At 58.5% G+C, this 24,809-nt stretch overlaps 1 protein-coding gene across 1 annotated transcript; it reads right to left on the bottom strand.

The window, feature by feature from the left end:
• Positions 1 to 1,319: 1,319 nt before the first annotated feature.
• On the bottom strand, positions 1,320 to 23,759 carry Ripk4 (receptor interacting serine/threonine kinase 4). The gene is made up of 8 exons (XM_027929185.2): positions 23,578 to 23,759; positions 16,180 to 16,471; positions 10,840 to 10,988; positions 9,417 to 9,466; positions 7,718 to 7,876; positions 6,901 to 7,004; positions 5,457 to 5,721; positions 1,320 to 3,713 (listed from the first exon to the last, which is right to left on the bottom strand). The coding sequence occupies exons 1-8, from the start codon at positions 23,757 to 23,759 to the stop codon at positions 2,554 to 2,556; spliced, it is 2,361 nt and encodes a 786-aa protein (XP_027784986.1). The 3' UTR covers positions 1,320 to 2,553.
• Between the last annotated feature and the right edge of the window lie 1,050 nt (positions 23,760 to 24,809).

The raw sequence follows: 24,809 nt of genomic DNA, 5'->3' as shown, positions 1-24,809 counted from the left end.
AGGGTGCTGGGTGTTGGCCCGTCCACAAGGCCTGGTGTGGCCAGGCAGAGCGTGTCCATACATGTGAGTGACCACACGCCTCCCCTCCACCTCTGCTGAGAGGCGAGAAGCCGGGATATCTCAGTTACCACGAGCTCCCCTGCAGCAACCTACTTCCCAGCACCACCCTCCACCTGTCTCCTGGCAGCAGGGGCTGCTGCTGAGGCTGGGGAGCCTCACCGACTCCAGCAAAGAGGCTCACAGGGTCACAGGGGGACGGGGTGTGCGGAGGCCCTCAGCCTGAGCCACCCGCCTAGGCGAAGCAGGAACCCCGTCTGTGCACTGACAGTCATCACACCAGTGCTCCTGCGGCCGGCCATGCTCAGCCCGACCCTAGCCTCATGGAGGGCCAGACAACCCGGGCCAAGCCACTTCCCCAAAGAGGCCCGTCACGAGGGCAGGACGGGGGACGTGCGAGCTGGACCAAGGTCCTGGACCAGAGGGAGAGGAAGAGCTGCCTCTTGCCGTCAGCATGATTCCTTTTTTGTCCCTATAAAGGACATTTTTGAGACAATCAGTAGAATTTGGAAAGGATTTACAGATTGGGTGGTGGTTTATTTCCTGATTTTTGATGGGTAGACTGCGGATATCAGAAAAGGGTTTTTTTTTTGCAGCTGGGGACCCCACCTAGGACCCTGTGCCTGCTAGGCAAGCCTCTACCACTGAGCTACAACTCTCCCCTCAGTCCTAAGTCCTTGTTTTTAGGAAGATTTAAGGATGGCGCACACGGTCTGCAGCCTCGTCTCAAGACAGGTGGGTGGAGCTGGGCGAGGCAGATGGTGGGTGGCTGGTGGACAGGTGAGTAGGTGGACAGGTGGGTGACGGATGGATGGACAGACAGGTGGAACCTTTAGATGACAGGTGGATCGGAAGAGGACTGGGTATATGGATGAGAAAAGAATGATCAGGATGAGATCAAATGTAGAAAGTAGGAAATTGGGAAAGGTATAAACAATTCTCTTAACTCTTCTATATTTGAAGTTATTTCAAAATACAAAACAAATTAAAATGAGTAGCACTTAAAACAGAATACAAACTAAGGTGCTGGGAGCTTCTTTTAACAACATGGACTTCTCTCCTGCTGCATACCATGTGTGGGACTGGGCTCAGGGGGAGGGACGCCCAAGCCCTTCTGCTCCCTTCGACCCCGGTCACAGGTGAATTCAGTGTGTGATGTACCTTGTCTCCAGACCGCGTACAACCGCCCTGGGCTCTGTTTTCAGGAACCAGGTAATTAAAGCTTACTTATAAGTAAAAGTAGCCACTCGACCTCCAAGGAGTAGGAGATTACTTCGCTTTATTGATGTCAACAGACCTCACACAGTCCACGTGTTCTACACAAAGGTAGCCCCGCAGCGCAAGCACATCGAGGCGTCTTACAGCACAGCCCACGTCACAGGTGGGCACTCCTGCCGCAGAGTCCGCATCCTGCCCACAGGTCACATCGACATACACGGTACATTAACATCAATCTCCGTCCGTATCACCGCCCCAGCCACAGCACATTTGTCACGATCTGCAATAAACTAATTCTAATAACAGTGTTTGGAGGGCAACCGCAGGATTCGTGTGACAATGTTGCAGTGATACTATCAGTGACCAAATCCTTTACGTGTCTGAGTACAACCAACTCCTGCAACCAACTGCCAAGGCCTAGTACCCAGGGTGCCACTGCAGAGAGGTCAGAAAACCCCAGACACCCCAAGCGCCCCCTCGGTGCCAACGGCCACCAAAACAAGACCTGGAAAGCAGCCAGACAAGCAGCTTCTCCACGCGGTAACACTCCTCAGTCCAGAGCGAAGCGGGAGGATTTTCCAAGGACTCTACACACGTGGCTCTGGAGACCAGAAAACATTTTATGCAACGAGAAATGATGGGCGGCCAGGGTCAGTGCAGGGGGCTGGGCAGGATGCCCTCACTGCTCGCGGGACAAACGAGCAGGACACCAAGGTGGGTATAACTGACGGCTTTTAAAGCCCATGCTGTGATGTCATGGCCAGTCCTTAGACCAGACAGTCCCACCTCGGCTTCGCTCCTAACACCATCTGCCAAGGTGCTTCCCACACAAAACGCGCTGCACTTGGTCGGGCAGGCACCTCTGCCACCGCGGGTGTGAGGACAGAGGACACGTCCTCCTGTGACTCACCTGTAACGGACATGCTCGAGCAGTGACAGGGGCTCGCTGTGGGACAAAGCAGCCGTCCTTGCCCAGGCCTTGTCACCAAAGGACCTGTTAGGAGTACAACGAAATGATCCCGACCCTTTGTCCCTTATGACGCCAGGTGCCCAGGCTGCTGGTGGGTCAGCTGCCGAGTCTTTCCAGCCAAGCCCATTTGGAGGGCAGCACACACTAGCAGCATCCCCCACGGGGCATGGCCTCATCCTTTGGCCTCTGCCGGGTCAGTTTTGGCAGCCACAGCAGGGTGAGTGGAGTGTCCCGGCAGAGCATTCTCCTGTCCCACATGGACACAGATGGACACGAGGCCCAGAGACCTCTGGTTCTGAGGCAGGAGGCTAGGTCTTACTTCGCCGGAGGAGCGTGGCCGCGGGGCCCTGGCCACCCTGGAACTTGAGGCTCTGTAGGTTGATGTGGGCCCCATGCTTGAGCAGCGTCTCCACGGTCTGCGCATGCCTGCCCTGGGCAGCCAGGTGCAGCGCACTGAGCCCCTGCTCGTCGGACAGATCAATGAGATCTGCGCTGACCAGTTCCTCCACCACTTCCGAGTGCCCATGGGCAGCGGCCAGGTGCAGTGCAGTTTGGTTCAGGGGCCCCCGGGCCAGCACATCCGCCTTCTCCTCCACCAGCAGCTTGACAGTGGCCAGGTGTCCATTCCGAGCCGCCAGGTGCAGGGCAGTGCAGCCCTCTGCGGTCACAGCCTCCCTGCCGGCACCACGATACAGGAGCAGCCTGGCGGTGCTCGTGTGCCCCGTCTCCGCGGCCACATGCAGGGGTGTCTGGGCCAGCAGGCTGCGGACGTTGACATCGGAGCACAGGTCAATGAGGATGCGGGCCACTCGGTAGTGCCCGCGCTGAGCGGCCAGGTGCAGGGGCGTCCTGCCGTCCAGTGTCTGGGCGTTCACGCTCACCCCTGGCTGCTTGGCCAGCAGCTTGACGATGGGCAGGTGGCCCTGCCAGGCAGCATAGTGCAGGGGCAGCCAGGCATCCTTCCCCTGCAGGCCCACGTCCACGCCGCGGCGCAGCAGGATGCGCACGATATTCTCCTGCCCGTGCTGGCAGGCCACGTGCATGGGCGTCCGGCCCTCGAAGTCCACCTCGTTGATGGAGGCATTCTTCTCCAGCAGCAGCCGCGTGCTGGCCTCGTCCCCGTTCTGGGCCGCGAAGTGCAGGGCCGTCCACTGGTCCTCGTCCTTGGCGTTGACGCTGATCTTCCGGGCCAGCAGCAGCTCCACGATGCCCCGCGCCCTGCGCTCCACGGCCAGGTGCAGCGGCGTGGAGCCCTTGCTGTTGGTCAGGCTGGGGTCCGCGTTGTTGAGCAGCAGCCACTTGACGCACTCCTCCTGCCCGGCCTCCACGGCCAGGTGCAGCAGGCTGGCGCTGCCGTCCAGCACCAGGTTCACGTCCTGGGGCTGCAGGATCTTCATCAGCTTGCTGGTGTCCCCCGACACAATGGCGTCCACCAGCTTCCTCTTCTGGACGTCTGTGGTGCCCAGGTCTGCAGGGAGAGGAGAGGCGAGTTCAGCCGGGACGCCGGCTCCTCAAGGCCTGGCTGGGGGTCGGGGAACCTACACCTGGACTCTGGGCCAGCACCTCAGGATGTGCACAGCCTCCAGGTCACACTTCACCCGCAGGGACTGAGCGAGCATCCCACTGTGAGATCTAGCCAGAAGCCACGTCCGAGGTCCTCCTTTGTCAATTTGCAAATTAAAATCACTCTAGTGATTCCACTGCCTTGCGTTGGTTTAAAGGGAGTAAAACTCGGAGGAGCCCCGGTGCTCAGGAATGGCAAGACGGCTCATTTCCCTCATTCAGAAAGGGATGTAAGAGGCAGAAGGAAAACCCCGGGCAGGAGCTCAGAAACTTGGCCAGCCTCTCGGGACACCCTCCAGCTCCCAGCCTGACCTCTGAATGGCACCTCCTGCACAGGGGACATCACAGGATGTTTTCGGGCCTCATATTTCAGGACTCTTGGCCCAGTGTTAGGATAAAAGCCTGCTATTTAACACAAAAATTCAACTCCAAGGTTTGAAATCCAGATTCACATGAAATTAAGACTCTTCTGATTCACATGAAATAAGATTCTCCAGGGGATGTAGGAAGAGAGGTGGGGTGTGGGGCAGTACTACAAGAACGGGACCTGCCCAGATGGACTTGGGTTTTGACACACGTTCTGAGGAGCCAGGAGGAAACCCTCTCAGGCACCAGGGCGAGGCGTCAGCAGTGCCAGATCTGAACCAAGGCCCGGGAGCACCTTTCTCCATGGGAGGTTCTGATGTTTCTTTCTGGCAACTTTGAACCTGGCCCTGACCGCCCTTTTCAGCTCTACTGACCACCGCTTGCTTCTAGTCACTGGGTCCACCCCATCTGTCTTCCAGGTGTGTCCAAACCTGCAAAGCCTTTTTTCTCCCCCAACGTTCTACCCAGGGGGCTGGTAAGACCCAGAATCCTCTCCTCCAGGGAGATATCCCCAGTCTACCACGAAACACCGTCCCACCCCCAAAAAGGATGAGAGCACCTTGGGCAGGAACAGGGAAAAACCATCTTGTAAAAACAAGGCCCATTAAAATTAACAGAGCCAGGCCTGGTGGAGGCTGGGTTAGGAGGATCCCAAGTTTGAGGCCAGCCTCAGCAACTTTGTAAGACCCCTTCTCTAAATAAAAAGTACTGGGGGTGTAGCTCAGTGGCAGAGCACATGCCTTGCATGTGTGACGTGTGGGGTTTGATCCCCAGCAGCACACATAGCTCAACACACACAGCAGGTGGCTAAGGAGGACTCCTCCTAACAGGCAGTCTACAAAACACCAGAGCGGTCAGCAGCAGGCCCAAGTATTGGAAAGGGGGACAGGTCTGCAGCACTGAGACACAGTACAGGGCCGGCACCCATGGAAAGGGGAGCGGGTGGCTGCTAGGATCACTGGATGGAATTCAAGTTTCCGACCTGCAGGCCTGAAGTCAGCCTCTGCCCCAGGGCTGGCCAGGCAAGACCTCACTGCACGGGCAGGTGGTGTGGCCTGGTCCCCTCATGCCCTAAGTGACGCCCTACGGGGCTGCTCTGCCGGTGTGTGCGACTCCGGATCTGTGCTCAATGCACAGCTATGCTGACACCCCAAGCTGCCTAGTTACCCAAGAGAGGACACAGGACCATCATCAGGGCCAGGAAGTGGACACCTGGTTTTGCAGTTGTCCACTGAGCCCCGTCATCAGGCTCGTCCTTTCTCAGGACAGAGCCGCTGCTCACCGCCTGTGGAAGGTTCCCGCTCAAAAGACAGCGACAGGGACCCTCTGGATGAGAAGGCGGAGTCCACGGAGGACACTCCCGAGAGCCTCTTGCCACTGCTGGACGACGGGAGCTTGCACTCGGAGGAGCTGCGGCTGAGCTCCTCGGGGCCTTCGATGGTCTGAGAAATCCCAGAGTCCAACTGCGACAGCAGCTCGGAGAGGCTGCAGTCATTATCGAAGGCTGGGGCAGAGGCGCGCTTGAGACGCGAGGACCCGGGCACAGCCTGCAACGAGGAGGGAGGAGGTGAGGGCCCTGGTCCTCCACCAAGGCAAGGAGGGAACGCCATCGGGTACCAGGAAGTGACGTGGGTGACGTGACCACGGCACGGCACGAGGGAACCCAGAGACTCGGGGCTGCACCGACCCCCTGGTGCCCAGCACGGACACTGTGAGAAAACTGTCAAATCCAGCACGGCATGCTCCAGAGGCCCGGGCTGAGGGGAGGTGTGGACAGCGCCTCAGACAGAGGCACAGCGGGAACGCGGAGGGGAGAGCGGGGCTGGCCCTGCGCGTCCAGCAGGTCTGCACTAATGAGAAACGGGAACGAGCCGCAGGCCAGCCTGCCCTTGGGCTAAGTCAGGCTTTGGAAATGTATGTGGGTAGGCCAGGGTGGGTCCAGCTCAGGGACAACACAGTGATCCAATCCAGCGCACATCAAGAGGCCCTTTAAAGGGTCTTTCTGCATGAGATGGGAGATTCCTGGCGGGACTCACAATTCCCCCCGACCATGACCGTTTGTTCCAAACCCCCTCCCCCGCCCGCTGACCCTTGGATTCACTCTGACTTGGTCTCCTGGGAGACTGAGCCACATCCACCTGCTGGCTGCCTCTCTTGCCTTATCGGGGACCCAGCCCACCTCTTTTCCAAGCCTCCCGGTGCCTTTGCCCCAGGCGCTCTCGTGCCCACAGCCCTTTTCTATTCCGTGTGCCTATCTCCCTGGGGAGACTGCCCTGCACTGATGACGTGCCACAGGCTGCGTACCAGGCTTCACTCTGCAAGGTGCTTCCTTCTTACTGCCCTCCAGGCACTTGGAACTTCCTGTCACCTCTGAGATAACCTGTCACACTCACAGAACAAACCAGCTCTGCGCAGTGAGGAAGCAGGGGGCACAGGACCCAGAGCAGCCACCTCCCGCCTGCCCTGCCTAGCAGAGGCTGGGCCTTCTGAGCCCGGTGGTTCAGGTGTCCAGTGAGACCCAGCAGTTCAAGTGGGCGCCCACACTGTTCACACAACCCCTGGCAGGACACAGGGAAGAAAGGGCAGCAGGAGGGCAGATGAGCCCGGGGATGCCCAGGGACCTACACTGCCACAGAGCTGGGCACAAGGCGGGCACAGGGCCGGCTCAGGGAGGCGGCGGCTGGCCAGGGTCTGCAGAGGCAGGGGTGGGCTGGAAGGCCCCTCACCTCGCTCTTGGGCCCCGGCGGGCTCTTCCCTGCTGGGTCTGGAGCTGGCTCTCTCACCTCCTCGTCAGGTTTTTCACAGAGGACCTCGGTTTCAGAAGTAATTTCTTTGAGGGGGAAAAGACAAAAAGGAGCATGTCATTTGGCTAACAGTTTCTACACAATTCCAAAGGGACAGAGACACCCTAAAGTCTCCAAGCAGCAGGTTGAGCCAGATGCCATCAGCACTGAGATCAGTCAGCAGAACCCAGGACCCCCAGACCCCCACAGGGCAACCCGCCCACCAGGCCTGGCCTGCCTCGTGCCACCAGCTGGAGGGCTCACCAGACACAGGGCAAGGCCGCCTCAATGCCCTGCCAGCAGCACTAGCGGTGAGCCCTGCCCTTGTTGTCCCCAGGTTGTCCCCCTGCATGCTGTGAGAGCAGGGACTGCCTTGGATCCACCAGGGCTGACTACCCACGGCCCACCTCTCTATTCCAGGAGGGCAGGACCCCAGGAGAACGGTGCCAAGAGGCCCAGTCGGGCGGTCTCCTGAAGACACCCTGCTGTGTCTGAACTGAAATCGTGGGCTCCCCTGGGCAGCAAGCCCCGTCCTGGCCAGGAGCAGGGGTGGGGGCGGTGAAGGCAGCCACTGGGTCCAGCAGCCCCACCTTGGCCTTGACTGCTGGAGGTCTGAGGCAGGGCCAGGTGACCTGCCCCTGCAGGACTCGTCTGGGCCCCGAGTCCCTGTGCACCTTGTTCCCACCAGGAGGCTGGTCATCACCTCTGTGGCAATAGCAAAGCCATCCAGAGCCTGGCCCCAGGGAGACCTAACACTCACCCTGGAAGGTGGGCCGTTCCCGTGGGTCCTCGCGCCAGCACCTCTGCATGAGGCGCAGCAGGTTCCCGCAGGCACGCGGCCGGGGCCTACAGACGGGGGGCAGCTCCGGGCGGTGGCCCTTCACCACCTTCACCATGATGTGCAGGATGTTCTTCTCATCTAGGGGACAAGTGCAGCCGTCAGGGCACCAGAAGCCACCGGAAGCCACCACGCTCCACCGGCCATTCTCCTCCGCCCTGAGGGGAGGGCCCGAGGCAGCCCTAGGGCCGGGTTCTTCTCAGGCTGGCCTCCCGGCTTCTGGTTCCCCACAGTGTTCCTGCCCCCGTGATTCCAGCAAGCCCTCCACAAAGGCAGGTGCCATCAGCAGGGGTGGAGAGCTGGCCCACATTGACAACTGCCAGGACTCCACACGGTCTGTCCCACACAGTCACTGTCTTAGTGTCTGCGGGTATTTCCATGACAATGCAGACCTCAAACCCTCTAATGAAATGAAAGTCAAGTACACCTCGGGGAGACTTCCTACTGCCAAACAGGACAGAAAACGCCCTGGCACCTCACGCGGCCTGCACCTGGCTCGCCCGCCTAGGAGGCTATGAAGCAGCAAGAGCGCAATCCTCACACTGGCCCCGCACACCTGGCTCCAGGTGTCAACCCGCCAGACAATTTCATGTCCAACCGGCAGGCTGCGCGTGAGGTGCATTCAGCATGGGCCTCGGGAAGGGCAGCCGGGAACAAAGTGCAGTGGTAGCCAGAGGACAGGTAGGACCTCGAGAGGGGTCTGGGACGTCCACAAGGCTCCGGGATGACTCAGTCCTTTTCCACACACTGGCCGAGTCTGCCTCCACGGACTCCCAGGCCTGAGGGTCGTCCAGAGACCCTTTCTCTTTCCCAGACCTGAGCCTGGCACAGGCTAGCAAGATGTGTATTTTTTTTTTTTTTTTTTTTGGCATCTTTGGTCATACCACACAATATCATGAGTAATGCAGAGAAAAAGGCTCTCCTCTCCGATGCAGGTAAAAGCTACCCAGACTTTACAGTAATTAAACCCAGGTACTGAAATTCTGAGGAAAGAAGTCACAATAGGGACTGCCTAGTTGGGGAGGTGGGGGAGCATTTTCTGGTCTAGGAGGCTGTTCCAGCGTGTGGACACCCTAACTACTACTGGACCACATGTTCACAGGCAGTGTGGAGAGCAAATCTGTCATGTGTATTCACAATTCTTTCTTTTTTTCCTTTGAAAAAAGGCGAATCCACCGACAGAAAGCAGATCAGTGGTTGCCAGAGGCTGGAAGGGGATGGTGGGCGGGGATGAGCTGGAGTGACCGCAGATGGGCAGGGGCTCCTGCTGGGGTGGCAAGGGTGTCTGGAACCAGACCGTGATGCTGTCTGTGTAACTGTGAACGTCCCCGATGTCACAGAATCACACATTTTAAATGGTGAAAATGACATATTTTGTTATGTATTCCACACAAAAAAATTAAATGGCCCCTAAGAATGGACTCCTCCGAATCTCTTTCCCTGTATGTGTCCTATGTGTAATTTCCTGCCTGCAAACAACTCTGCCAAAGCACTTTGTCAGTGTATAGAAAAGCCAATAGTGGGGTGGCCTTGCTGGGTCACAGGCACCACCCCAGGGCTGAGAAGATGCCCCACAGTACCAGGAGACGTTGCTTGGCACCTCGTGGGCAGCGCCACTCACCTGCGAAGGGCTTCTTCTGTGTGAGCACGCCCCAGATCACGATGGCAAAGCTGGAAAAGAAGCCAGGTGCGTTAGCGTGGCTCAGGACCCTCAGCTCAGGTCTGGGGCGCGGTCACCCTGCAACCAGCTGGAGAAGCCCCTCCAAGGCTCCCAAGGAGGCCCCGGGACATTTCTCCTGCATTTCTAAAAGGGGAAGCCATCTTGGATAACACCCCCACCTGGGCTCAGGTGGGAACAGAAGACCTCGTGGCTGAGCCGCAGTCTTCAGGCAGCAGGCAGGACCCTGGAGGGCTCTCGGGGAGAGCAGACGGTACCACCTTCTTCCCACTGGGCACAGAGCAGGTAACCAGGCGTTTGCTGGTGTCCTCATGGCCCCCTGCTGCTCTCTAGGGTTCTGACTCTAAGGACAGTCGTGGAGCACTGGGCAAATACTCCCATTGGCTCTCTGAGATCTCAGAGGATTGCTAAGGAAAGGGCAGGGAGAACATCTGAGGTGGCCTCACTGTGCCAAAGCCCTTTGCTGGCCACTCGGGACGCATACTCACATATAAATTATTCTAGATACACCAAGAAAGGGGCCCAATCCAGTGCATTTAAAAAATTAAAATTAAAAAAAGGAGTCCAAAGACTCACCCCACGAAGCACAAAGAACTCACACTAACTGAAAACTCAGCTCTAAACAGAGCACCCTACCTACTCTCCCCGACTCTGCAAGCCATGATGGTCCCCGAAGGCCAGGAGCCGCAGCTCCAGGTAGGGCAAGCTCACGTACCAGGGCAACTGCCAAACCAGTCAGCCAGGACCCCGGTGGCGGTGGCACGAGGGCAGAGCCCGAGCAGCTCCTGGTGCATGGCTGCACCCTCCCTGCCTCCGTTTTCTCTGTGAGACTAACTCTCACAACTTGAAAATGAAAGGAATCTGGTAACCTGGCAACCAGGTTCACAGGTCCTGCCCATGCTCCTCCATCGCAGCCAGGTGACCCCACAAGTGTAAGCAGTTCCCTCCTCAAAGTTCAGAGAAAAATGAACTGTGAAGAGCCCAAACCCACGGGCACATGGGCACGGCGACCACTTAAAGCAACAGGGTTTTCTGACAATAAAATGCATGTTTCATAAAATTGCCACAGGAGACCCAGCACAGCACCGCTGCCTGCTCCACAGGGAGCCAGGCCGGTCCTCACCCTGCCGCCAGGAGTGGCTCATCTACAGGCAGCAGCACCCACTGGGAAGAGGGGTCTCTTGTACGCGGGGGAACCTGCCCCCAGGCTAACATCCCCGCCCAAAAGACACACACCCCTTTCACCTGGACTGAACCCACTGCTGATGCACACCCAGAGTGATCTGAAAGCCCCTGTTCAGGACAGGAAGACACGGGCTCAGGGTCCCCAGAGGGGCCCACAGGGATGGGGCTGGGCATCACGCACCTGTACACATCGTGCTTGGTGTCAAAGAGCCGGCTCTTCTCCCGGATGCGCTCTGGAGGGAGGTAGGCGATGGTGCCGAACAGGCCATCCATGCTCAGGTCGTGAGAGTGGGACAGCCCGCTGCACTTGGCCAGCCCAAAATCGGAAATCTGAAACAGAGCAGGGGGGAGCAGGTCAGCCCTCCACGGGGCCAGGGGCCGGCCGTGAGCTGGCAGCGCCCCCGAGCCAGAGGCCGTGCCCCCAGCGCTCTGCTCACTCCTGCAGGTAGCCCAGCCCGGGCAGGCGGGAGGCAAGGCAGCTCAGACAGAGCGTCTGCAGGCTAAAGAGCCACCACCTGGATGGACGGGAAGAGATCAGGGTTTAAGGAGAGATTCCCTGGGCAAGGAACTCGAGAACCACAGCCCCACATCGCAAGGCAGCAGGTCTGCCCTGTGGCTGACACTCCCTGGTGGCACCAAGGGAAGAGCAGCGCCCAGGGTTTCCAGGTGAAGGAACACACGTGACAGGCTGGGCCAGATGGTTGTGCAACCCTCCAGCTGGGCTGACAAGTGGCAGCAAATCCTTCAAAGGGCAACACACCTCCAGAGGCCCTTTAAATTAGCAAGCACAACACGCACCTCGCCTCGACCCCACGGGGCATGCCGTTTCTGCCAGAACGTCTGTTATCAGCAGACGCTCAGGGGTGAGCCCCCAGCCCCCGACACTCAGGGACCCCCACCCCTGACTCCCTTGGCAGAGACACTCTTATGGCTCGCTTACACCCACTGAGGACCACACAGGCCGCCGGGAGTGGCCCCTCTCCTCCAGGCCCCGTGAAACGCTGCTGGAACCAAGCCACAACTCTCACTGGACACCCAATCCTCAGGGAGAAGTTCCCTGTCTCCTCTTCTTCAAGTGGAGCGTTTTTAAGCCTTTTAAATTAACCCCTGGGCTCCTCCTAAGACACACCCATGCAGCCAGGCTGACCATGACCACAGGGAGCCAGGCCGGCCCTCACCCTGCACAGCAGGAAGACACTGGTGGGGCCAGGTCAGTCCTCGCCCCTGTAGCCCAGCTGAGCAGCGCCCAGGCTGGAGCTCGCCAGGCCCAAGCGCCCATTCTGGGTCCCCCAGGTTCTGTGGGCTCAACCAGCCTCAGGCCTCAAGAGAAATCCTGAGAAGTCCGGGAAGAAACTGCCACTTCCCCAGACAAAACCATCACCCTGTCCCGCAGCTCCGTCCCGAGAAGCCCAGCGCTGGGAGGCAGGGAAAAGCACTTCACCTCTCAGAACAGGTTCAGCGACAGAGAAAACGTCTGTTAGAAGACCACTGGTGGCCTGCCAGGCCTTAAATTCAGAAATGAAGACAGGCTGGGATTTGGGGAGCCCGGTGCTCCATGCTTCTCTCTGAACACAGGCATTTCTCCTCCTCTCTGTCACTGACCCAAACAGACCAGCCACTTTGAGATACACTTGGTGACAGAGAGCAGCACACATTCTCTGCCCAAAGCCTGGCATCAGACGCAGTCTGGGAATGCGGAACTCCCAGGGGCACCTCCGCCTGGCCGGGCCCTGGGCTGCCCCTCACCCCGGCTCTCGCCACAGACCATGAGCAGCAAAGGCCTCCTGGCCCACGAACACTCTCGCATCGGCATCTGACTCAGTGTCCCGAGAGCTCAGGGCTCACAGGGGCCCCCAAGAATGTGGCCCTTCAACCTCAGACCCAGCTGGACCAGAGTAACGAAGTGGCCCGTGGCTGTTGAACAGGAAGGGCACTTCAAACACAGCGGATCCTGCCCCCATGCCATGGCGCTCCGAATAGCCTGGCCTGGGCGGAGGGGTGAGCGCGCAGCCTGCGACCCCACCATATTACCCAGCATCATCTCAACATGGAGAGCTGTTGTACCCAACACAGAGTAATGTGAGGCGACAACTTAAAACATACTATATTTCACATACTTGGCAGAACAGATGGCTGCCCTGGGGTTCTGGCTCTAACCCCCCTGGGTACAGAGAGGCAGCACGCGTCTGAGCCACAGGAAGTGGTGGACGGCAACCTGCGGCTCATCCTGGTCCACAGTAGAGATGTGTTACCTCGAATGTCCACCCACCAAAACCGCCTGGAAACCCGGGGCCAACGCACCCGAGCCTCAGAGCCTGAGAGCCCGTCTCAGGCCCCGGGGCAGCACTCCCGACGTGGAGCAGCACTCCCGACGTGGGGCAGCACTCCCGACGTGGGGCAGCACTCCCGACGTGGGGCAGCACTCCCGACCCGACCCGACCCAGAGCGCGGCTGCCTCCTCACACCTGCTGTTGTTGCTTTGTTTTTTCCTCCCGTTTCGGTGCTGGGGATCAAATCCAGAGCCTGGTGCGTGCTAGGCCAGTGCTCCACCACGGAGCCGCACCCCAGGCCCCAGGCAGCTGTTTCTAAGACTCTGTTTGGGGCTTCTCAGAGGTGGCCAAACCTTTCCTGGGGCCCTTCAGGGTGCACTCAGGCAAGGAGGACAGCTGTCCTGGGCCAGCAGAGAAGCATGGAGTCATGTCCTCTCGGAGGACCTGCCCACCATTCTAGCAGCTTCTTCAAAAAATCTGCATTAGGAATGAACACTCCATCAGGTCCAGCCCTTCAAAACCAAGGTCTCTAAGAAAGGGAAGGGGAGGCACAAACCAAAGGCCCTCGAGTCCACGGAGTCCACACCAAAATGGCCTGCAGGGAAGGCAAGCCCAGTGTGTCCAGGGACACAAGGACGAGACCAGCACTCTTCGCTCACTGAGCAAGTGCTGGGTCTCTGCGGAGCGACTACAGCTGGGGAAGATGCCTGAGTGAGCATCCGTGCCTGACCTGAGGTGATGGATGACCTGCTGGTGACAAGCCACCAGCCAGCAGCTAACCTGCTAAGCACTCTGGGTGGGCATCATGCTGAGCACTCACCAGTCACTGACCCCTGATGACAACCTAGAGAAGGAATGATCTTGCTGCTCCACTCCCCACCCAGCTGACAGGACCGGGGGCTGCACCCCAGGCCCACACCCAGAAGAAGGACGTCACTGTGTCCTCCAAGGAATGCCTACACCCCCCACCCCGTGTGCATTCCACACACCTGTTAGAGAGGCAGGAGAGTGTGGAAAGGAGCGAGGGGCACAGGTGCCCAGCCAGGCCACGGGCAGCCCAGGGGCTTGCAAAAACCCACCCAGCAGTCCTTAAAGACAAGGTCACCTTCAGGCACCCTCTATGTTAACCCAAGGATGCCTGCGGCTTTCCCTGCCCACACGCCATCAAGCCAGAACCTCCCTGAGGTTGCTTGGGCTGTTTCCTCCACACCCAGGGTCTTCTCCCCACCTCTGACAGCAGTTCAGCCTGCCCCCGACGAAGGCCTGGCCGGCCCCTGCACACCCTGCCCTCTGCCTCACTCCATCCTGAGGGATTGCCTTGTACCACTCACTGCATCTTCCTGGTCTTGCCAGACGGCAGCGGGACAGGCAGGAAATCAAGGCTCTGCAGCCCCGCAGAACGGGTTCCAGCTCATGCTCCACACCTGCGGTGGTCATCCTGGCCACTCATCTAACCCCTGTGGGGCCCAGCTTAGCAAGTGGCCACCGTCCACACTGTACCTCTACTGTGGAGCCGTCAGTCCTGCATAAGCCCTGCCCTGGAGCAGGGGCCTGTCGTGCTTCTCTTTCTGGTGCAGAAGGCATGTTTGAGAGCAAAGAACTTCACACTCACTGGGCCCTCAGGACCTGCACTCCCCGGGAAGAAACCGAACAGCCCTGCCAACCACAGGGGACAGGAGCTGGGACGGCAGCTGCTGGAGCCTACAGAGCTCATTCCCTCACTCCTGGTCCTGTGCCTGCGTCTTCACCGCCCCGACTCCCTGCTTCACGTCACGGCAGGTGCATTTTTAGTTAAAACCTACGGTGCAGTGAGGCCCACCCAAGAAATAGCTTATATTCACTGTCCAGAATGAAAATCCGCTTCTCCACCTGACTGAGCCCCTGCAGGAGGGGCTCCGTGAGTGCCACATGGGCCATCGCACACCAGGCCCACCCCAGAGCCCGGGGGCAGGGCGGGCCCTGGGTTCAGGTGTCTCCTAAAGGCCGGGTCAACAGGAAGGGCCAGCAGCGCTGTGCAGACAGGAACAACAAAGAGACCGAGCCACGGCCGTGCCCCTGCTGTGCGCTGCACCTCAGGACCACTCCGGCCCTGGCTCTCGGCTCCTTCTCTCCCTCAGGGATCTGTTTTCCTGCACGGAAGAGGACAGAGGGGCCCACGTGTGACTCAGGCCTCCTGAGAGTGACACCACCACCACAGGGCAAGAGCCCAGGACAGTTGCCGCAGTCTGGCTGGGCACAATCAGGAGCCACTTGTCAAAAGAAACTAACTTTATTTTTAGAACCACACACGCCAAACAAAACAGCCTCTCAGGAAAAACCCTCAGAGCCTCAACTGCCACCACCGGCTTTCCACAAGCCTCTCTCTCCCACACAAGCTTCTTTCCACCTCCCACAATCCTCCTGCTCTTGAGGCCCATTGGCTGGGTCACGTGGGCGGAGCCAAAAAAGTCCCCCAATGAGCAGCTCCGTGGTCTGAAAGGGCAGGGAAACAGTCCAATGAGCATCACCGCAGAGGAGCCAATCAGCTAGATGTTGCTGGGGCCGAGGAGCCAATCAGCTAGATGTTGCTGGGGCCGCTGTGAGCCAATCATCAGCTGGCAGCTGGAAGTTTGCTGGGGCCCCTTCGGCTGTGGCTCTCAACAGACAGTGCCACCCAGGGCCAGTGGTGACACAGCCTGGACTCAAAGGCCATCCAAAGGAACAACATTCAAGACGTACAGCCTGACACAAACTGGCCATGCTGAGAACCAAGTCCAGGCCGCCGCACGAGGCCGGTCAGACGGCTCTCACGCCTTCCGGGTTTTATAAACTTATAAAGGGGAAAAAAAGTAAAAACGGGCCTCCCAGGGCACCACTGTCCCTTCCACACCTCCCCAGATGGGACATCAGGTGGAAAGTCCCCCTCAGAGCCTCATGTGACCCTTGTCTGGTCTCTAATCTGATTTCACAAAACACTCAGTGAGTCTAGAACCTGAAATTCATAACCTGCTTCCAGGGCGCCCAGAATTCTCCCGCGTGCCAGGATTGGGGGAGGCCCCAGCACTCAGAGGGCCTCTCTCCCAATACAGACTCTGCAGTGTTGCTGGCCACCACAAGCTGGGGGCCCGGAGTTTTTATGCTGGGAGAGGCCCTGGCTTCAAGTTCTTTCCCACAGAATACCTCCTTCCCCAACCTCGCCATAGCCTACAGCTGCACCCCAATTCCCTGGCCACAGACCAGCCGCCCACTTCCCAGGGCACGGTGCTGCCCACCTTGACGTGGTAGTGGGCGTCCAGCAGGATGTTTGCGGGCTTCAAGTCCAAGTGCAGGAGTGGCGGGGTCATGCAGTGCAGGAAGTTCATGCCCACGGCTGTCTCATGAACAATCCGAAAGCGCAGGTCCCAGGGCAGCGGCTCGGAGGCCAGCAGCTTCTCCAGAGAGCCCGTCTCCATGTACTCCATGACCAGGCCCACGGGCTCGCGGCAGATGCCGTACACAGGCAGGACGTAGCGGAACTTGGCCATCTCCATCTTCTTGGCTTCCTCCAGAAGCTCCAGACGCTCCCTGCAAAAGTTCAAAGGAGTGAGCGGGGCGGCAGGCCCCCGCCCAGCCAGCCACGGTCAGGGCACTCACGGAGCCCACCAGTGCCACAGCCCTAACACTGGAGCCCCAGGGTGCTCGGAGTACACAGGAGAGGAGCTCCAGCAGTTATCTGGATACCCGCAGGCCACCTGGGCACCCCGGGCTGGAGCCTGGCAGTGGACACTGCCTTCTCTTGGGGGAGGGAAGACAGTGTGGGCTGAAAGTTGAGACTGACCATCTACCCGAGGAGCCCACTTGCCCTGTGAAAGCCCAAACCCACTCGCACACTAGGGAGCACAGCGCGCGCCCTCCTAACTGTTCCAAACCCCCGGCCAGCGGCACCACACACTTCCTAAAGCTGCATGACCATCACTGCCACCTACGCCCAGAACTTATCTCCCCAACAAAATCTGCACCTGTTAGACAGTAAAGCCTCCCCAGCCCCCACCCTATTCTCAGTCCCTACGACTGTGCATCCAGGCACCTCACGTGAGTGGAATCACAAAGTATTTGTTCTTCAGTGTTTGGTTATTTCACTAAGTATGTTTTCAAGGCCTAATTTGTTACACCACTTATCAAAATGTCCCTCATTTTCATGGTTGAATACTACGCCATGGTAGGAACACCCTACACTGTGTACAACCCAGACGGTTCCCACCTCTTGGCTTTTGTGAATGATGCCAACCTCTGAACACAGCTGGGGTACCAATGAGCCTGAGACCCACTCTCATTCCCTGGGAGCTGTGCTGGCTGTGTGTCCCACCTGTGGAGAAGCCACCAAGTGGCTGTCCTGCCTGCCACCTGCTTCTGCAGTGGACTTTCACCAGCTCCAACCTGTGTACACACGGGCTGTGAGATGAGCACTTGCAACAGACCCACAGCCGGCGAAGCCAGGAACCTCCGTTCTCCATCCCCGACGGAGGCGCTTGCCAGCCCCTGGCCGAAGGTCACTCGGAGGAGGGTGCAAAGCAGCGGGCCGTGCCAGGGTCAGGGGTCAAAAGTCTTGGCGCACGCACATTGAGGGGAAAAGGCCAGATCCAGGAGGACATGACCTGGCCATGCAGGATCTGGCCAGTGCTCTACAACATGGACCCCAGGAGGCACCCTGGAGGCTGGGGGATCCAGGCGCCCAGGCCTCGCCCCTTGAGAACAGGTGAGGGCTGGGACAGCCACTTTCCAGTCACAACAAGCTCCCCACAGGGAAAGTCCAGAACACGCCTGGAGCGCCCCCAAATACCGAGCTGGGAACAGGGCCATTCGGTGTCCACACACATCCCGTGCAGACTGGGGCAGCCTTGAGGTAACTCTCGGGACTGCAGGGTCCAGCACAAGCTCCTGCCCATAACTCAAGACCCATCACCATAGCTCCACCCTGGGGCTCTCCTGGGGCTTGGCACAGCCTGCTCCTCCTGATCCAACCCCAGAGCAGCTGTGGGGACACTCCTCTGTGCCTGCTCCCACTGGAGCCTGCTGGAGAATTCCGAACTGTGCCAACAAGACAGAGCCATTCCTTGACTATCTGACCTTCTTGTTGAGACAGCAGCCATCTCCCAGGCTTCCTGACAGCTGTAAAGACGCCGCATGTGGGAAGGATGGCAGGTGGGCAAGAGGAACCCCTGGATTCTTACCAGCATTGAGCTCTCTCGTACATACCCACAGGCAGCTCCCATAAAGCACCAGAGGGGCTCAGAGGGGCGAGCCAGCCGTGTCGGGAGCTGGAGAAGATGTGAAACATACTGAACGTGCATGGCCAAGTGACCACAAAGCAAGGAGCTCAGCGCAGCTGGCTTTCCTAGCACTCTGGCTAAGTGACTAACAGCAGCGAGAGGTGGCAGGCCCCTTGTGCTGTGAGCCCCTGCCCACACCAGGGTCCTCACAGCCCCAGGGCCTGGCCAGGCTCAGGGACCCAACAGGGGCAGATCCCTAAGCACCATGGGCTGAACCTGACTTGGAGACCAACAGTCCAGACCTGGCCAGTGGCACTTCCGACCTTAATCCCAGACTCCACAGGCACTGAGGGGGGAGAATGTGTCCCCTCTGCTGGGTCCCTTTCTCTCCCGGGAAGTACCACTCACTGAAGCAGGCCCCAGCATGAGGACCACCTTCACCAGTCACCAACTCCACGGGTCCTGGTGTCACCAGGTCCCAAGGATCACCAACTGGGACCTGCAACCTGCTCTGCTTCAGTTTTGCATCTTGTTGAGAATCAGAATTATTAGGCTGGGGCTGGGGCTCAGTGGTAAAGCACTTGCCTCGCAAGAATCAAAATTATTACCATATGTCTTTTTCCTACTGCTCTTATTTTCTCTTAAAAAGTGGCCCATTCATACGCCTCCCTATTGTCCCATGGTGCCAGGTGGCTTTGGCACAAGTCCTTCTGCAGAACTTCCAGGGTAAATTGAGCAAGGAACTGTCCTGAGGTCTTGAATGGACAGTTCAGGTATTTACAGGCTGGTCAGCCACTTTTCCACCTGCCACATACATCCCAAGCGGGGCCCCTAGACGCCAACCCGGTGATAACGAAACAGAGAACCAAGCTGGTTCAGTTGAGACTAACCTAAAAAACGGAAGCTCCGAGCCCCTCTGCAAACTTTTGATCTGTTTGCCCATCAAGCTTAACACAGGCAGCCCGGGCAGACCACGCCTCCCACCCACCCACCTCCTCTATGTAGAACAGAGACAGACCCCACCTAAAAACAGCACCCAAGGAAGGTTTACACCAGAAAGCTGATCCTGGGCTGGGTCCCCAGGGGAGCCAGCACCAGCTTGGGCACTTGGCCTGAGGGAGCCCGTCCGCACTGCCTCTCCTCTCAGGAGCCGAGGTTCAGGGCATTTCAGGGAGGAGATCAGCTACCCTGCAAAACAAGCCACCATCTCCGGTGACAAAACCACCCTCAGGTGCAGACAGGGCTGAGCAAGCACAAGGTGGCAGAGGCCCTGGCTCTGCTCACAAGGGTCGGCAATTCACTGTAACTTTTTATACCATTTCTTATCTACTGGCCCCTGAGGCAAAGTCCCAAGGTCCCCACCCAGCAGCCTCTCTTCAGAGCCCCAGGATGCACACCACAGCCCACAGGCTCAGCGGCTCCTGCCCTCCTTGGGTGCATTTGCAGCTCTGGAAGCCTGGCAGGGCCTGCTGGAGGCCGGGAGGGCACTCCCCAGGAGAGCTGAAGTCCTGAGGGACCCACCATTGTTTTTTGTCCATAGCAATTATTATTATTTAAAATACATTTTCCCCCTAAGCAGTGTTTCCAGTGTCTGGCGACCACACAAAAGGAAGCATAGGTTTATGATTATTACTAATACTTTAAATACTGGAGGGATTTCAGACCAGTCCCCAGAGCTCAACCTCAGTGCTGGGGCAGGGGTAGAGCCCAGACGTCCAGGTGCCCAGTTCAGGGGACCACGGTTCACAGCAAAGTGGACATTTCTGGACCGCAGAACCCGCTGACAGCAGTTTAATTAAAACAGGGCCTTAAAGCTGTGAGGAGCAGGAAGGCGGGTCCTCGTCCTGCCTCCGGCTTCCCTGCTGGGGAAAGGCTGCTGATTCTGGGCTTCCCAGCAGAAAATACCCCACCCCAGCCCGACACCCTATGGCTCCAGATGGAAAAATCTCAGCATTGACAGGACCAAGTTGCTTTTAAAGACTTTTAAAGACACTTTAAAAGAACCTCAGAATGGTGTCGGGCCAGTCATTTCTCCAGCAGGCCCCTGCCAGCCCTCCAGAGCTGGCTGACACACGTGTAGAAAAGCCACGGGGTTCCTGCAGCTCAGTCAGAAACTCCAAAGACAAAAAGACCAGCTGGAGGGGAGGGAGGCCAAGGTCACAGTAGAGCTGGAGAAGGGGGAGGGGGCAGAGCTGGAGAAGGGGGAGGGGGCAGAGCTGGAGAAGGGGGAGGGGGCAGAGCTGGAGAAGGGGGAGGGGACAGAGCTGGAGAAGGGGGAGAGAGCCTGGGAACCCCCTGGGCAGAGTGCAGCCTGGCCCCATCCTGTGAGTTGTGAGCAGCCTCTCTGCCAGGGCTGCTGCAGGGCAGTCCAATTACCTTCCCAGGGAGCCTCCGAGGGGTTCCCACACTGCTATTTTTAAAACTGACAGGAATTGGGCTTGTCCGACTGTGGGCTCTGTAGTTACAAACCCCGGGTTTGCTCAGGCTCGCCCGACCAGCCAGGCCCAGCTCACAGCCGCTGCCTGTGCTCCCTTACTGTGAGCCTCCCAGAGCTGGGGGCGGGGCAGGGAGGAATGGGGTCCTTGGAGTCACTTGCTCTCTCTGAACAGGCCCTGCACTCCACCCTACATGTACCCAGGACCCCCCATTTAGAGTCGGGTGAGGAGGCCGGGCACATACCCAGAGCTGACAGGCGTGATTTCCCAAAGCACCAAGCCAGGTAAAGAGAAGCTCAGGAACAGGGACCCCTTGGCAAAAATATCCTGGCTCCCAGGAAGCCTTGAAATGGGTACGGGGTGCATCTAACAAGCACTGACCCTCTCTGCATAGACATGCCTGGGCACAAGGCCTGGGGCGGCCTGCAGGTGTGACCGTCAGGGCTGGCCAAGGCCAAGGGTAGATAAAGATTGGGGCCAGGGCAGCATGTGCCTTGAGGGGTAAGCAGCCCTGTCCAATGAAAATCAGCCTGGCCCACACCTGTACCTGTGGTGGGACCCTAAGCAACAGTGGAGTTGGCCATACAGTCCAGTCACCCTGGGAAGAGGCCCAGACCACTGGCAGGGGTAAGAGGTGCCATCCTCAAGCAGACAAGACAAGATGGGAGGTGAGGGGATGGATGGGGCCTGCACATAGAGACCCCAGGAAATCCCATTCCTCCAGGTCACACCTTGCAAATGCAGTGCAGGGTGGGCACCAAAAGAGCGAGCACGGGGGGGGGGGGGGGGGGGGACACCGCCGGACAGACAGCTCAACAACTATTTCAAGATTTAGAAGCAACTGGCAACCTGAGGCTGAGGCAGGAGGATCACAGGTTCAAAGCCAGCCTTAGCAATATAATGAGGCTGTAAGCAAGCTAGGAGACCCTGTCTCAAAATAAAAAGGGCTGGGACGCAGCTTAGTGGCTAAGTACCCCCGGGTTTAATTCCTGGTACAAAAAAAATAAGAAGCAGCAACTGGCAAGACTGCACCACAATCAGCCCCCCGCACCACAGCAGGAGGGCTATACATCCCCATCACCCAAGCTGGTGACAACCCTAAGGACTGAGCTGACACCCTGCAGGGCCTGCCCACCTCCTCTCTAGTAGAGAGGCCCCGTGGCAGATGCACAACTGCAGCCTGCACCACCCCAGGCCAAGGGCAGCAGGTGAAATGCCTCCCCATGGAGCCTCTGACCTCCACCTAGCAGCCAACATGCCACCACCTGCCTGCTTTGGGCAGGGCAGGAAAGGCTTCCAGTTAAAGGACAAAACACTTTTCAACTACAGGATCCTAAGTGACCCACCTCAAGGGGAGAAACCCAGCTTCATCTTCAAGCCACCCTAGGGACAAGGGGTTGCTCCCAGGACGCGGGCTGGGACATCACCTGGACCTGTGCTTGTTCACTTTGCCCTCCCAAAACAGAAACTGGTATTCAATCTTGGCTGGTGAATAAAGCCCATTTTGGCTTGAAAACTCCGTCAAACTAACATGCCCAAGGGTATAAAGTGTCCCCATGAAGAGGCATATTCCAGAACTACCTGCTGGATGGTATTCAGAGTGGTTTAATTTCCTCAAAATAACCACAGCGCCCCTCCCAGCCTGAGAGGTTCCCAAGGTGGGAGAGTGGAGGCCTGAGCTCTGCACAGCCTCAGCAAGCCATCTCCCTTGAACCGTGGTGACTTATGAAATTTGCTCTCGGTGGGTTTCCCTGGCCAAGGATGAGGGTGCACAGGGAGGGGACGGGACCTCTCACCAGCCAGCCATAGCTACTGGAGGCTGGGACAGCACACACCACCACCTACAGGAAAGCCGAGAGGTGAGCCCATCACAACGATCCAGCAGGGGAACCCAGGTCTGAGGCAGCCAGGTGGAGTCTAGAAAAAGCTGCCTGCCCGATCTGTCCAAGGAGGCTCCGTGGAAACACGGGGAAAGGCTTCCACATGGAACACTTGAAAAACACGTTACCGTGAAGCTTATGAACTCAACTGCACAGGATGAATGAGGGGGTTCGTTTTCAAGTATCTTCCCCCCATCGACCACAGTCCGACCCACTGGATCCTCCGGAGTGGTGGGGTTCTCTGTCCTTTCCATTCGCCCTCATTCCTTTGAGCAGTCCTGCCAGGGAGTGGCGGGCATTTTACACAGGGACACGGGTGCCCGAGGCCCGTGGCAAGGACGCAGAGCCAGTTAATGCAAGGCCCTCCCGCAAAGGCTCGCCTTCGAAGTGAAGTCCCCGAAAACTAAAGCGTGCGGCCAGGAAGTGCTGGGCAGAACAAGGCCCCGGCCCCGACGACTCTGGCCAAGCCCGGACCCTTGGGGCACGACGCCAAGTGCCCAAGTGCGGGGAGCTGAGGACGCTTCGCCCGAGCCAAATCCGTGCTTCCGACCGAAATAATTACCGTCTTACACCAATTTGTGCTCCTATGTAAATTACTGAGTAAGTCGAACGGAGCCTACCTACACTCACAAAGCCCAGATGCCCACACGGCAATTTTTCTAAGCCCGGAGCAGACCGCAGCGCCCAGACAGATCCCAGGACGGGGGGGGGGGGGGGGGTACGCGTCCCGGGGGCGCTGATCTAAGGCGCAAGGCGAACTCGGGACCCCCAAATTACGGGGCCGCTCGGGCCAGGAACCGGGATGGGTCAAGCAGAGCAAATAGGCACTGTACTTCTCCGGCAAACGCGGCCCCCGAGGTCCCCCGCGGGGCCGCAGCCCGGCACCTGGACGAGCGCAGCCAGACCCGGAGCTCCACAAAGCACCCCCGCGTCCTCCCGTCCCACGCCTCTGGGCCTCGCCCGCGTTCGGGTTCCCCCCGAGGCTGCTCCGGAGGTAGATAGACTGGAGAGCCCCCCGAGTTCCAGTCCCTCGGCCCTGGCCGTCGCCGTGCGCCACCGAACGGCGCGGTCCGCCGCCTGCCCCAGCGCCCCGCCCGGCCGCTGACCTGTCGTCGACGTGCAGGCTCGGGGAGCACTTGATGGCGAGCCACGTCTTCCAGTGGACGTGGCGCACCTTGTACACCTGCCCGAAACCGCCCGAGCCGACCTTCTCCCAGCCGGCGAACTCGCCCGCGTCGAAGGTGCGCAGCAGCCCCAGGGCCCACGGGCCAGCGCCGTCGCCCTCCATCGCGCGTCTCGCCGCCGCCCGGCGCCGCCGCGGCCGCCCAGGTGCCCAGGTGCGCGCCCCGCCCCGAAGACGTCATTTCCGCAGCACGCCCCGCCCCGCCGGCTTCGCGGGCCCCGCCCCTGGGCAGGCCCCTGGGCAGTGCGGACAGACAGGTGGACTCATCCAGACTCTGGGCGCTCCCCAGGTGTGCGAGGCTCGAGGACAACTGGCCCGCTTTCCTTTGTATATTTTGAGTAACTGTCGAGTCACCCGAAATTATAAGAAAATAACTCACTTTACCCCGTTTCCCTCGTGCTACTTGGCAAAACTTTGCAAAGGAAAAAAGTATGATATTACAACCATGATGTTGACTTCGATACCATCGCCGATCTTATCCAAATTCCCAGGTATTGCTGGCCCGCGTTTCCGTGTGCTAACTTCAACACCGCGCTGAGGCCTGCGAAGGAGGTTCGTGTACCCCAGCACAGTCCAGAAACAGAACCTCGGTCCTGCGCCCTCCTGCAACCCACCCGTGCTTCCCTGGCATCGCCAATCCTTCCTCTATTCCTAAAATCTTATTTCACAATTGTCATGTTTACATTCAGGAGCTGTACAGCACGTCACCTTTTTGTAATTGGCTCTTTCACTCCCGGCTCATTCCCTGCAGATTACCATCTGGCTGTGTCACAGCGCTGCTCTTCCGTTAGGAAGAAGTAACTTTTGTTTTATTTTAATTACCCCAACAGCAAAGCCAAAGTCCATTTCAAGTATGACCCGGGTTCCCTCATCCTTTCCTATACAACAGTGGCTCTTTATAGGTAGAGCAGATGGCTGGAAAAAAAAAAAAAAAAGATGTGTCTTCCACCTTGGGGGTAGAGCAGGGGGATTCCCAGCCCTAGAAAGACAACTGGGTCAGAGGCCGAGTGTCATGTCAACCTCCACACCTAGGACACTCATTCAGGCCCTGTGCAGTGAGTGTAGGTTTACTCCTCACCAAAGGAGGTGAATAATGGGGCAAGATGGGGGACATGGGCAGCAAGCATCTTATTGACATTAACTGCACTGGAACCT

This window comes from Marmota flaviventris, chromosome 8 (assembly GCF_047511675.1).
Source record: "Marmota flaviventris isolate mMarFla1 chromosome 8, mMarFla1.hap1, whole genome shotgun sequence".
Lineage (NCBI taxonomy): Eukaryota > Metazoa > Chordata > Mammalia > Rodentia > Sciuridae > Marmota > Marmota flaviventris.
The sequence above is the reverse complement of the archived record's forward strand: the minus strand, read 5'-3'. Positions and strand labels throughout refer to the sequence as shown.